At 44.1% G+C, this 15,075-nt stretch overlaps 1 protein-coding gene across 2 annotated transcripts in view; it reads left to right on the forward strand.

The window, feature by feature from the left end:
- The window catches only part of CLCN7 (chloride voltage-gated channel 7), a 313,583-nt gene that overhangs the window by 38,996 nt on the left and 259,512 nt on the right, over positions 1-15,075 (forward strand). The window contains exon 2 of one of the 2 annotated variants that reach the window (XM_078663121.1): positions 1,510-1,581. The exons of the other annotated variant lie outside the window; for it this stretch is intronic. Within the exon in view, the coding sequence (XP_078519247.1) occupies positions 1,510-1,581 (72 nt within the window). The remainder of the gene's footprint in view (positions 1-1,509; positions 1,582-15,075) is intronic. 2 annotated transcript variants of the gene reach the window in all.

A 15,075-nucleotide genomic window follows, 5' to 3' on the forward strand; every position in this document is an offset into this window, starting at 1 on the left:
ATTCTGATACCAGAAAATGCTGGCATATAGAGGGTGGTAAGGTGACGGCTTGGCAGACTGTGGGTTTGCTTTGGTTCATATCTAAGAAGGCTATAGTGTAGGAGTTGTTTGAGTGTACGAACATGTAATGGTTTCAGCACGGATGATATTTTACATCCTCTTTTAATGCAGAGTTCTGCTGATATGGTTCTGGGTGTAGCCCTTGTGATTGGCAATGTTATCAGGGATAGCAGTGATTTTTTTTGTGGACTGCTTTGTGAACTAGGGAAAGCTTTCCCTTTCCTTAACAAGAAGACACTGAAGATGTTTCTTCATTCTTATACGTCTTCTATTAACATAGGGTGGTTAAGCAATCATTGCAGTATCAACTGGTGAATACAGCTTCCCAACATAAACAACCTAGGTTTGGAGTTCAGAGCCCTTCTGTACTATGAGTATCTCAGGCATTTAACTGCTGTTCCTTTTTTGGTACACATTGCTGTGCACAGGTCATGTTAAATGGAATCCCAATGGAGGGGGCCATTTTGCTAGCCGGTCAAATTGCAGAATAATAGAGCAGTGTTAAGTATAAGGATTTCAAGATAATAGCGCGGTAGCTTGGGTCATTGTTATCACAGCATGACAGTTACTGTTCTGAACAAGGTAGGATCAAGTCTTTTAATGGCTGCAAGAGATTTTAACTGCTCATATGACATTTTCTCCATTATGCTTCAGTCACTTTGATCAAAATAAAGTCAGTATTTGTTGCAAGAGTCCGGAATGCCCTACTGCCACGTTATAACTAAATAAAACGGGGATAATTGAATAGTATTACCCATATGCCATAATAATTCTTCTTTTATGACAGAATGGGGAGTGACATATTGATGAATCCTTGCGTTATGACATAAATTGTCTGAAAAAAAACTCCGATTTTAGGCTTTGGAAGGTCAAAACGTTGACTCTATTTGACAGAATTGGGGTTTTAACTCCGAAGTAACAAGGAGAAGGAGTCCTGAGGATTGACTCAGGGATACCCAAGTCCAACACTTCATCTGAGCCTTTAACATGCACATCTTTGTCAATAACAATCCCATTACTTCTTCACCTTTTCACTTTGCACACCAGAACAAAGATTTGTAAGCATGGATATACATATTGCTGTTTGGTGAAATAATACATAAACCATAACTGCTCAGGTGCTATTGTCACCTAAGTAATATATTCGAATTACTAGTGACTGTGATGAGTGGGTAAATATATTAAAACAGGTTCTCAAGCATTCAGTCATTCCCATTGTAATCCATTATGCTTTCAAGCAGCTTTAATTTCTGGCATGACATTACAGCTGTTGATATTACAGAAATGTGTTCTTTCATAACAAATTAGCATACAAGATATAACATATTAATAGTTTCTGTATATTCTAAAAGCTCCTAGGAAAGGTTCCTGAGTTCACTGCCAGAAGCTTTGCTGGATACCATTTCTGCTTCATGCAGTTTTAATTTCTTATCTGTTTCCTTTTTTCAGACACCCAATTGCAGCCTGTTGAGCATCGGGCACCTGAGCACAGTGGACCTTGGCGAGGATGACCAGGAAATGGTTAGTAGACTTGGAGCTGAGAAACCCACAACTTGTGGAAGATGCAAAGAATACTTTGCCTCCCATGCCACTCGCACCCCACCCCACCCCATGCCCCTCGAGCTTGGTAAAGGGTGCACAGACATCACAAAACTCTCCCATGTAGTGTAGGCTCAAACATTTGTCTGAATCCTTGAGTATAACGCAGTCCTTTAAACTCCAGACTGCAAGTCTGAAAGCCCATTTGACCGGCTTGTAGTACCCAATTCCAGAGTACAGATCTTAATTTGTTTTATGCATGTTTGCAACCATGAAATAACATGAAACATGAATGGCACTGTATATAACAACAAATATAATTCTCATCTAAAGGTTAAAATAATTTACTCTCGTCAGAAATGGAGTCTCGTTCACTTTTTGCATTATTTACAATTCATGAGCGAAAAACCATAAAACAACGAGGTGGATCCAAGAAAAGAATATTGTTTATTAATGGTAAAAAAAGGCAAAATTAAGTTGGATTTTTGGAATATATTTACTCGTCTTTGAAATGAGTTTCTTTTTTTGAGTACATCTCGTCTGACCCATATACACGTTCTGTCGTTCACATGGACCATTCACAAATTCAAGTGACACAGAAGATGGAGGTACGCAGTCCAGCTCTGCATTGATGAAGCGAGAGGTCCCTGGGGCCTGCAGCAGGTGCTGGATGGGTCACCGGGGTACTTTAGCTAGGACCTGGATTATAGAGGGTCCATGTACAGGGGCAGCTTCTTTCAGTTTAGGAGAAACAAGCACTAGGTATCATGGTCTCACCTAAGTAAGGCTTCCAATAGGTGAACGTCCCCACATCTCAGCGTAGCCAGTGTGTCACGTGGTGCTAGCGTAAGGCAGGAAATAGCCCCCCTCCCTTCCACCGGCTGTTATCTGCATTATAAAATACAGCAGTAATCCTGGTTCAGTGGACCCTTCTGGCCGGGTGCCACTGCACCTGCTACACCAATGGAAGCTACTCCACCGCCGCTACTACACCTGTGTAATTATCTGCAGTGCATATTGAAGTGTTGTTGTACTGTATCAGCAGAGTTTGGAAGAAGCTATGCTGCCATATTATACTTAATGGTTCTCTTTGTGATAAAAAGTATAAGCCAAAATCTGAACCTTTTGCTTTCAAATCTTTTTAGCAGGTGCATTTTCCCATTGTGCTGCCTTACCAGTTAACATGAGCCGTCACCACAAAAGTCAGTGACCAATAAGTAGTCTTATGTTTTCTACGTGCATTGTGAGACTTGCAGTTCTGCGATCTGTACAACTACATAACTACAAAAGCCAGCATGCACTGGGAGACCTACTTTAAAAAAAAAAAAAAAATCTTTGTCTTTTCCCAAAAAAATAAAACACAGTGACAATATAAACATAAATGACAAATATTACATTGCAAATTGTCGTATGTAGAATCGTAATAGAGCCAAATCACATTGATATTAAAGTGAGGAAAGAGGAAGCATTTGACCATGCAGTGTATTGTCCTAGAAAGCAGGGCATTGCTACAGACATCAGGAATGAGATCTCTACAAGCAACATATTACAAGTTGCATCGGGAGTGTATAGGGGTGAGGAAGAGGATCGTAGACACATGGGTATACCCCAGATAGAGCAACAATACATCCCCAAACCTATAACGCTAGTCCCAAGCACCATATCTGGCTCTCAGCTACTGCGCCCCGGATAGTAACCCAAGTGTGCCAGGCCATTTGCACTCCCTGCAGTGTTATTACCACAGAGTGGGACATTGTCCCCGAGGGTATTGGATGAGGAAATGTACAATGTGGTGATCTAGTTGTGTCTGGTGAGCTGTCAAAGTTTTGGTGATGTAAGTGCGGTACGGGCCCCATATATCTACCGGCCTTGCAGCAGTGGGGACCATCGTCGAAAATTCCTCACAATTAGTGTTGCAGAAGGCCATACTCCGGAGTCAAGAGCTATGTCTCGGGGGCCGCCTATCACACCATCTAAGCACCACCTCACGTTTGGCCAACAAAAACCCAGAGCAGCCAGTCTGCGCACACCACGTGGGAAATCTGCGACATAACCTAGGAGGGCGATCTCCGGGGTGGGAACAAGATTTAAAAGTAGTATGTCGCTAAATGTACGGTGTACATGGGACCAGTATTCCTGAATGAGAGGACAAGACCATGAGAGGTGCGCGAAGTCAGCGAACGGGGCTCGGCACTTAGGGCAATTGTGAGAGCGCTCAGGATCGATCCTGTGTGAGTGTGCCGGGGTGTGGTATAACCTTCGCAAAAATTTAAAGTATAATAACTTATGTCTACTGTTGAGGGACACGTCTCTGTTAGCCCTACAACACCACTTCCACTGTTCGTCTGAGATGGGGTAGCCCAGGTCCGTCTCCCATGCGGAACGAACCCTGGAATCTAGTGAAGGGAGGAAATCAGTGCACATATGATACATTTTAGAAACCAAATGGGCACCCGAGGGGTGTTGAATTAAAAAGGTTAGAGGGGAAGCTTCTTCCGGGGCCAGTGGAAATGTAGAAAACGATGCCCGCAACAAGAAGCGCAGTCTGGTCCACACAAAGGAGTCCATGAACGACCTTTCTGCGTAGCGGTGGTCCTCTGAAATTGAGAAAGCGTGACCATCGGGGAATGGATCGCCAATAGTGAGGATGTGAAATTTAGCCAGGGTATGGCGTACTACGGTTTCTCCCGTAATCGGGAGCCATGTTTGGTTAGGTAGAGGAAGGGCCGGTGAATATAACTGCTCTAGACTAATGTATCTGCGTAATCTATCCCACGCCCAACAGGTCGACGAGACCGTTTGAATATCTCGTGGATCCCGGTGGAGACCGGTAGGCAGTGTAGTGGATAACTGGCCGGGGAGAACAAGGTCTGCTTCTGGCTTTAAATAAATGATGCGGGCATCAGGGTGAAACCAAGGGTACGCATAAGAACATTGAGCTATCAGAAAATATAAATAAAAATCCGGAACCCCGAAACCACCACGCTCGTAAGGGAGAGTCAAGACTCTCCAAGATACACGCGGGTTCCTGTCACCCCATACAAGGTGCAATAACATAGTTCGCAACTGGGAGAAAACAACCTTGGTAAGGGGGACAGGGATACTGTTGAAAAGATACAAGAACCTAGGAAGGACGACCATTTTGATTATGGCAATACGCCCAGCCATGGACAGGGGAAGGCAGTTCCATCTTTCAATCTGGCCTTCCAGGGCAGACATCGCATTGCCGTAATTTAAGCTAACGATGTATGCTACGTCCAAGTGGACATGAATTCCCAAATATTTCACAGAATCCAGATTCCATGCGAGTGGAAAGGGGCAAGGCCACTCCACCGTGCAGGGGGTGAGCGGGAAAATAACTGACTTGTGCCAGTTAATTCGAAGTCCGGAGAACTTGCCAAACCGAATTATCTCTAATATCAAAGGCTCAAGATGAATGTGGGGTTGACGGACATATAAGATTGTGTCGTCCGCATATAATGATAGCAACAATGGGCCTGTTCGGAACTGGAGACCACGATGCAGGTGCTTTTCCTGGAAGTGCCGGACAAGTGGGTCCTTTGCCAAGATATACAATAACGGTGACAAAGGGCCCCCTTGGCGTGTACCCCGTGTTAGGTGAAATTGTTCCGTAATGGTGCCATTTAGTCTCAGTCTGGCAGCGGGCAGAGTGTACAGCAGTGCAACCGTGGAGACAAAGCACTCCGGCATCCCCATGCGTCTCATAATGGACAAAAAAAAAGGGCCATTCCAAAGAATCAAATGCCTTCTCGGCATCGAGGAGAATCGCGGCAGCAGGGGTGGCAGGGTCAATGCGGTGCAGCACGGAAAAAAGGGTCCGAAGATTAAGTGAACTGATAGACGTACTTACCCTGGACACAAGGCATCTTGAGAGCTCAACCTCGAGTCTGATCAACTTAACCGGAGCAAAATCGGTTACCAGCTTCCACTCTGTTTTATGGATTGGCATTTTTACATCAACGTTATTAAAAGGAACTGTGCTCAAGCATTTATTTACAGGCCTATGTAACAACAAAAGATATGTAGTATTATTTGTTTCTATTTTCTTATAGTATATCGGGTGCCAGAAGCCTCAACTTTTCTTTTTCCGTGTTTCAAAAAAGTTGGAAAGAGTAAGAAAAAGGGTGAGACGCTCCCTGGTCCCGCTGCAACGTTCAATGCTATTGGCAGTGGGTGTGGAAGGATGCCGCCAGCATCCAACACATTTAGCACACCCGGACTTTCTTAATTCTATTTGTGGAATATTGCTTAAGTATAAAAATAAAAAATGAAATGTGAACTCACCCTCTGGCTACACTCTGGTCCTGGTTCTCTCTTCAGTCCTCTAAGCAAGGGACCCTAGAGCCAACTCCCCCTAACCAATTCAGACACTGTTTTCATGCTGTTAACCAGCATGAGCGAAGTGCCAGGATTGGTTGCAGACAGCTGGCTCAGCGCTCATACAGGCACTAGGCTTGTGCCGTCTATCCACCTGGCTGTCTAACACAACTTGGGTTGGAGAAGTTTTAAGTGCGCATGTCAGGCTGCCCCTCGCAAGACAGCTGGCCAAAGTGACTTGCACACTTTAAACTGATGTAGCCAGCCACCGGTCCTCCCTGATCCCAGTCTCCAGCAGTGGCCCCACCCACACTCACTCACACTCCGCTCCAGCAGGAAGAGCAAAAAATAAAATGGTAATAGTCACTTTATCACCATTTTATTTTTTATCTCTTGCTGTGCCCACTGCAGGGGGGGCGATGCTCATCCACCCAAATGGAGAAGCCGAAGCTGACCCATCTATGTCATGCTATAAAGGTGTGTTCCTTCTAGTCCTGAAACATTTTACAAGATATGCTTTTCGGGGAACAGATTACTTTTTCAATTTCCTTTTAGGTACTTAGCAGTGATATTCTGGGCTTTCTTTGGAGACAGACGTTATTTCAGGCTGCTTGTTAATGCACTTTAACTACTTTTGGTTTCTGTAATGATACTATTTTTTTTAATAAACCCACAAGGCTATTTCCTTTAGAACCTTGTCATGTACAGGTTTTGTTATAAGCCTTGGACTAAGTCTACGAGAGACTCTGATAATCCCATTTTATCCCAATGCCCCTTTCATTTCTTAACCGCATCAACGCGGTGCAGATTTACCGCGGTGCGCTGAAGAATGCTAAAACCCGCGGTTCATGAGTGTACGAGAGGTGTACCTCATGACGAGCTGAGCTCGTCATGAGCGTCGAAGGGGTTAATTAAAGCGTCGTCTGTGGTAAATTTGACATGAACATGAAAACCATTTTGTCTACTGAGGTATAAAACAGTGGCTCAGTTACTTGGACAACCTCTTTATGTTTTTCACCCACAAGACTAGTCACAAGACCTGTTAAATTCATCAAAGATGAAATTGAACAGTGGAAATCTGATAACTCTCTGACACTGCAAACGTTTTTATGAACAAACTCCAGTATAAGCAACAAGATTGACTTAAAAAGAAATGTTCTACATTCATGCTTCCTACCTCGAGTTGTTCACACTCGACCACCGTGCACTGTTGCAGCGGTTGGTTACCACCTACATTTTAATTCCATTTTCTGAACGGTTTCACTGTTAACATTTTTTTTTTAACACACTGTAATGTCATGAAACTATTGATTAAACACAAGACTTGTAAGCTTCAACTTCAGCTTTATACTTGATCTCAAAAACTCAAATAAACATCCATTCCGTATTTCACATTTTATACAATGATACTGATAACAGCAATCAAACAGGCGTTTTTCAAATTTCCGATGAATTCCAGTATATAATAATTTCTATAGTTCAAAACTAAATTATTAGATTAAACAGGAGTGCTTCTCCGTCCATTTAACTACATTCATGCTTCCCCAAAAAAAGATGGCCTTGACTTTTCATAATTTTAATCTACTTCTGGTGTTTGTTTCTTATGTTGGAATTTAGCTGCCTCTCTAATGTAAGGAATCTGTGCTCCATTTTCTGGTGCAGGATTCATTTTGTTCTTGAGGCTAATATGTAATTTTTGTAATGGACCTACAGAATCCACCGAAGGCCATAAAAGCAATTCTTAATTCTTCTAAAGTGTGCAGGTGCAGGAACTAGTGGCGTAGCAAGGGGGGTGGCACAAGTTTTGGGGTTGGTGAAAGCAGGATTTGAACACCAGCACGACCCCCCCCCCCCCCCCCCCCACCCCCACCCGCTCTTATGGTCGCCGCGGGGCAGCAAAGCCTGGCACTGCCACAGGCAGCATAAGGCCTAGCTACGCCACTGGCAGGAACTGGAATTGTAAACCAATATACCCAGTGACCACTTCTGACCTGGGAAATTAACTCTTTGTTTATCTTCAATCTGTGACCAAGACATTGTTTTGACAAATCTTTGTATACCACCCAGCTCTAAAAACAAGACTAGTCTGTGCAAAACAATGAAAGCACTTGACTATCATGAGTGCAAATCCTGGAACCAGCTTAATACTGATGAGAAAATGTTATACCTGTATAACAACTAAACCTTATTTCAGTTCATGTATAGTGGAGTTGGATGAATAGTGTTAGTCACCCGCACCTTAGATTGGTAATAATTAGTAAGTTACATAATATCACTATTTAACCCCTTCACAGCTGGGCAAATTCCCCTGCTGTGCTGGGGGGCGGGGTGCACACAGCGCCCCCGTGCTCATGACGAGCTCAGCTCGTCATGAGCCACGGTGGTCGTGTGCTCGTGACGAGCTCCGCTCGTCATGACCACACCCGTTTCTTTAGAACGCTCGCACAGCAGGGGAATTTGCCCAGCATCCGAGCATTCTAATGGTCATGATGAGCTCTGCTTGTCATGAGCACACGAGCACCGTGGCTCATGACGAACTCGAAGGTGTTAATAGGTGTGTTGAAGTAGATGCTTATTGTTGCATCATTGACATAGCGGCCATTTGTATCTTGTCAATTATGTATTTATGAATTAAGGACTTTATCATTGTATAGTCCAGTTATTTGTATCTTCCAAAACAGAGCCTGATCATTTCTCGGCCTCTTCACCTGAGCGTGCTTAAGTTACATTTTCCATGTCGTATGGATGTATGAAAACAGAGGTGGGTTTTATGTACTTGGAAGGAATGACAACATACTCTTCCTATTTACGACTCTATCTTTTCAAACACCGTTTGATTTGATAAAGACCTTTTAGCACTTAGTATGGGGAATAAGAAATGTATCATCTCACTTCCAGAACAACAACCTCCTTGACTCTATTCAATCGGGATTCTATCAGGGCCACAGCAGTTAGACTTCAATTCTGCAGATTGTGGACGATGCCATCCTCATCTATCGCACTGGTAGCTCCCGTCTACTTGAGCTTCTTGAAGTATTCTCTGCGTTTGACACAGTCACCCACCAAGTTATGTTAAACACCCTGAAGCATCGAATGGGCATTGATGGTGTCGTCCTTAGTAGTTCACCTCATACCCATCTAACCACTCCCAAATAGTGAAAATTGGGAATGCCGTCTCTGATCCAGTGAGCCTGCAACAAGAGGTCCTTCAAGATTTGATTCTGTGCTCAACCCTTTTAAACCTCTATCTTGATCACCTCGGCACAAACCTTTAAAAAAAATCTGCAATACATCTTAATACATAGACACCCTAAAAATATTATCCGTAACACCAGCAATACAGATTTCAGAGTATAAAGTGCAAAGTGCAAGCAGGGAAAAGTGCAAACATACTTTAGAAGACAGTCAAGTCAAATCCAGCATTATGATGAGATCAAAACATGACTATTCGAAAATTATAAATGCCCAAAATTCCATTCGTTCAAGCTCAAGGATACAGGATAAAGAATTTCAAAGTGTCCAGTGCAAAATTTAATTTTCTAAAGTGTCAGATATGAAGTTCCAAAGTGCCATGTTCAAATTAGCAAAGACAAATGCATCCATCTAATAATCTGTAATAAAAGCAAAGCCAAGCTGCCGGTTTGTAATAACTCATTGCAAGGGGCATTTATGCCGATTCTGTCCCAGACCCCATGCTTTTATTCCCATCTTACTTAAAGTGTGTATAAAGGGAACAGAATATTTCCAAATTCTAGCAAAGGTTCTACCTTCCCCAACTCGCTTTGCATAGAGCTGCTCCTTTCTGTACACTTATTCATTTTCGACTATTACGGCACTTCGGAAACCCTCTGGACGTTCCCCAGGAATTGAGGAGTCTTCTTCCAAGCGCCTCAAGAATCTGCAACTCCCTCCCGCCGAGCCACATGTGATGTCACCTTTAAAAAAGACATCAAAGCTTGTCTCTTTGAACAACATGTGACCTAAACCACTCCTTACTCTTCCTCCAAAACCATACAAGCTCAACCTACACAAACTATTGTTCATTGCTATGTTTAGGTATGCTTTTGTGTGAAACGCTGTACCTCCCGGGAGTGGCTGAATTAGCATTCGCTCCATGTACATGTATATTTTCCATTTTTTTTAATGATCTGTTCCAACTATATTGGGAGGCACTCTGGTGCCTCCAGGTCATGTCCGCGCTATATGAAATTACAAAATAAATAATAGAGAATATACCACTATGAAAAAAGGTAGATGTTTGAAGAAGAAGCTCTTGGGCACTCGCCATTATGAGTTTATTTTTTGGTTTTGTGCCATCTGCTTTGACTTCTGTTTAAAGTACCATTGGCATCTGCCTATGGCAGTGTCCAATAGGGACCAGTTACAGGCCATGGATTTTGACCACAACGTGTTGAAAGTCCCTAACCTCCCACAAATGTGGGTGCCCTTATTCAGATCCCATCAAGCTTTTCCTGTAGATTGTCCCTCTTGCGACTTCCTATGACACATCCACAGAACCTCCTTTGCCTTCTCCTCTGGGTTCTTGGCCACAAATTTCGTAATTTTTAAGCTTCCTAAATGTTTAAAGATCAGATCAAGGTTGGCAACCTAATTGTGAATCCCATCACGTTATTTGCAAGCTGGTTGATTTGGATCACTAACCACTGTCTCAATTATTGCTTTTGTTTGGGGAAATGGAAGATATTTTTCACCTCTCTGGTCTCTGCTGCTACTTCCCCTTGAGAGTAAGTGTTCTTCACGTGCTCAAATTTTCCTCTTAACCCTCTATCATTAACTTCAGAAAACTGATTTTCCAAACTGCCTAGGAGGGTCTAAAATCACGCACAATGTGCAGTGTTATCCTAAATTATTTAATTCCTTCTTTCCAGTCATCTTGGCACTTAATTTAAGCATGACCATTATTGTCTCTTTTTTGCAGCAGACCAATCACCCTGCTTCTTTGGTTGGTTAAATTGTATTGTAATTGCATTTATATAGCACTTACTACCACTACTAAGGTATTGAAGTGCTTTACTCCAAGCAGCATGCTGCTCCGAAATGTAAGGTTAGTGTTTAATCCATGTTGTTAGTCAGTATAGTTTTATTCGATTTTGGTTCAAAAATCATAAAAGCGTACAGTTTAAATCATTTATAAATAAAAACATACATACAATAACACATAATATCTACAAGTTAAAAACTTTTGCCCGGCCTGTGGGGATAAATATCTTAGTTATAACGTACTTTTCACAGGTTAAGATTAAGTCACACAGTAATTAATAGGGGTTCCAGTACTTAGGACTATAAAACAATGATTCCTGTCGGGTATAAGTGGGAAAACTACGGCCGCTCGATGCATGGAGTCCTCTGCTCATTAGCATGTTGCGCCCTACCTTTAGACTAGATGAGGGGATGCACGGCATTCTAGGGTAAAAATCATGCAAATCCCAAACGGAGATTGGGCCGTTTCCCACTTGGGGTGCACAGGTACGCAGGTACGGGACAATGTGTCTCTGCCTAAATCTAACGTGTACTAGGTCACCAGCGATATCTTTTTGGAGGGAACCCAGCCAATCCACCCTTCTAACACTCATTATTGTACCCTCGAGGTTAGGTGGCAGGGGTCTATTTTTTGTCAGCCAAAATGTAACCTTGTTCAGCAGGTCATGTTGTCTCTCGGTTTTCCCAGGTGTAAGTACTGGTACTCCCGCTAGGACACACGCAAAAGGAGCTGCCTCCGGTGGGAGTTGGATAGGAATAGCTTTATTATACTGTGCTCTAGAAGCAGCTAGCTGCGGCAAAACAGATGTAAGAGAGGTTTTGCGAGCTATTGGGGCTGGTGCGTTAGAGACTATTGGTTGAGTTGAAACCCTTTTGTCGTGCGTGATTGGCTTGGGGTCTTTGGTAGTAGAAGGTGGATGGGAACAATTGGGTGTTACAAAACTTTTATTAGCTAGCAAGTTAGACTTGATAGTTTCCTCCATTCCCGTCAGCCTGTCCCCTAGTGTGTTATTTTTTTCTATCAGTGGTGATATAATAGAGCTGATCAGTTGTTCAATAAGGGATAATAGGTCCGGCAGTATAGGAGATGCTAGAGCGACTAATTTCTCGACTGCCTCAGCAGTCGTGGAAGAATTGCTAACTGGAACTGTGGGACTTAAACACAATTTTTGGAGTTTTGATTGGTTCCCACTGTTATTAACCCCATTATGATTCCTTTTAGCAGATGAGAACTGGGAAAATACAATCCTTTGGGTGTTTTCAATATTGGCTCTTTTGGATGATGGGAGGGGTTGCAAGGGACTATCAGTATCAGGAAATACACAGAAGCTTTTGGCAGGAAGCGGTGATTCCACTAAGACATGTGTAGTTTTACACAGGGTGTTTAGCTCATCTAACCACGAGAAAGCTTGGTTTGTGTCTACTGTTAGTGAGGGCAATTGCTTAGTCCATCTATTATGTGTGGGCTGGGGAGATATGCCGTTATCGACCTCTCTAGCAATGGACAATGTTGTACTATTTATATTATCCCCCTTGGGAGTCATGGTGTGGTTTGGGTGTAACAAAGTATTTATCGACAAATCATAAAGGTCGGAACAGAGTGTGTCCTTGGAGAAAGGCAAAGTCAATAGGAGGAAAGCCAAAAAGAAGCAAGTGTCTTTCTTTACCTACTCTTAACAAAGAGTCAAAGGGGATAGCCCCGTCCCGTCCTCCTCGGGTCTCTGAGGGTCACAGAGGGCCAGCCCTTTGCCCGGACTTCGCTCGGCGTCCCGCTCGCGTCCCGCGACGTGGGGAAGAGCGCAGTTTTGAAGCACCTCCTGGCGCTCTCGAGGCGTGGTAAAGCAGCTCCGCCGCTGGGGCAGCCGGGTGATGAAGTCCCGGGGCGGTGGCGCTGTCCTCAGCTGCTAATGACTGCTGGCGGTGGCGGCTGCAATGGAGGGCTTCCTCGCCTCCCCCCTTCGCTCCTGGTAAGTGTCCCCCAGCTCCGCCGGGCAGAGCGCAGTTTTGAAGCGCCTCCTGGCGCTCTTGTGGCGTGGTAAAGCAGCGCCGCCGCTGGGGCAGCGATGTGATGAAGTCCCGGGGCGGCGGCGCTGTCCTCAGCTGCTAATGACTCCTGGCGGTGGCGGCTGCAATGGAGGGCTTCCTCGCCTCCCTCCTCCGCTCCTGGTAAGTGTCCCCAATCCATGTTGTTATTGTTGGTTATTGAGAGTTAAGGAAACCTTAAGCCACCTTGACTATTCTTTATCTCTACCCGTTTAATCTGAAAAGGGCGAAACCCTTCAAAGACTTAACACATACATCTTTGTAAAACACTGTGATCTTTTACCAGGCATTAAGTGTCTGAAACCACAACTGCCAGATGTAAAATCACCTGCATTTCATAATCTGAGACATTTGCAGATTTAAGTTCAGCATTTGTTACATTCCTGGTAACAAGTATGCTCTCCAGGGTGCTCCACACACCTGGGACCTGGATGGGATTCTCTCCCGGGACAGTCTCTACTACTGTAAGGCCAGACAAACTGCTTCTCTCTAGAAGTAAGCGATACCAAAGGGGATGATGGACTGAGCATTTGAGCAAATCAAACACTCACCCCCAGTCAACTGATCTGGGTTTAATCCATCATCATTCTTTAGCTCACTCCACCACCCCAGTTCAGACATGTCCATATGCAAATCAGTCTGACCCTGTGCCTCATGGGAACACTCCAGCCCGAACTGCCAAGCCATGTCTTCCCTGGACCGGAAACAAGCATCCTGGGACTGGTGAGCAAAAAAACTATGGGTTTAGGCCCAGATCTCTGCACTGGAGTGAATGTATGACATTGTTCTGCATTCTGTCCATCAACTGTTGTTTTTGCATTTGTCACCCCGAGTGGGACCGGTCTGCCCAGACGTGAGTCCCGCACTCTCCATGCCACTGGAACCAAGCTGTCCTGGCTGATGAGGGCTGAAAGCCCGAAACCTTTCATAGGATGCTTGTTTCCAGTCCAGGGAGGACCTGGCTTGGCAGTTCGGTCTGGAATGTTCCCATGGGGCACAGGGCCAAGACTGATTTGCATATGGCTGGGTTCAAACTGGAATGGCATGATGAGCAAATGAGCAAAAAACGATGGATTTATGCCCAGATCTCTTTATTGGGGTGAATGTATGACCTTGTTCTGCATTCTGTCCATCAACTTTTGTTTTTGCGTCTCCCTAGAAGAAGGCAGGCAGGCTCTTATGCACTAAGCAGAGCAACTGCTCTCAAGCTGGTTTATAAACTTCAGCTAATATCCCCTCATGTGACTGGCTATGAGGTGGTTATCAGCCCTATATCACAGTAGCTCTTAAAGTACTTTGCGGAGCACTCCCATCTTTGGTCAAGTAGAAACTGGAACAAAGTGGGATAGTTTGGCTCCCACCTGTATACTGAGTTTCCAGACTGGGGATCTTGATCCACTGCCTAGACTTCAGGAACCGGTTTTGGGGGGTTCTTTTTCAAATGTAATTTTTTGGCTACAATGCAGGCACAGTCTTTCTTTAAAGTTATGACTCCCGTTAGAAGTAACAACTGTGTTGGCTCCAGGCAGGAGTATCCAAAACATGAGCACAATCAAATGTGAAGGCTCTACAACAAGCTATTCGCCTTCCTGAAGTAGCCTTCTGGCAAAGACAAAAAGGCAGGCGCTGCCTAGAAACTTCCCAACCCCTAACAGAATCTGCTGACACAACTCCATTCTTCTTCCATGAAACAAGCGACCGCTCCCAAGAAGAACTGATCAACTCCATGCAAAAAAGTCCTAATAGAATACCTAAAGGTAGCTGTGTCTCCATCCTTCTACACGTCCGTGACTTTGGCTCCTCCTTTCAGCTCCTGAAATGCAAGCAATTCACCTCCACTGTCAGTGGAAGCTGTATTCCATTGTGCCATATCAAACCAGGGGAAATCTAGAATAGACCCTGTCAGTTCCTGGAGCCATACTCTCACCATAACACAGTCTTGCTACTGTCCCTATCTTACACACGCATACGATGTCAACAAAAGTGTCTGGGAGTCACATATAGTTGGACTTTTACATAAGTAGAACCACTTGCCACAGTACTCATCAGAAGCAGGAAAAAATATTTTCAGTAGTATAATCCACAAAAATCGGG

This window comes from Lissotriton helveticus, chromosome 10, assembly GCF_964261635.1.
Source record: "Lissotriton helveticus chromosome 10, aLisHel1.1, whole genome shotgun sequence".
Lineage (NCBI taxonomy): Eukaryota > Metazoa > Chordata > Amphibia > Caudata > Salamandridae > Lissotriton > Lissotriton helveticus.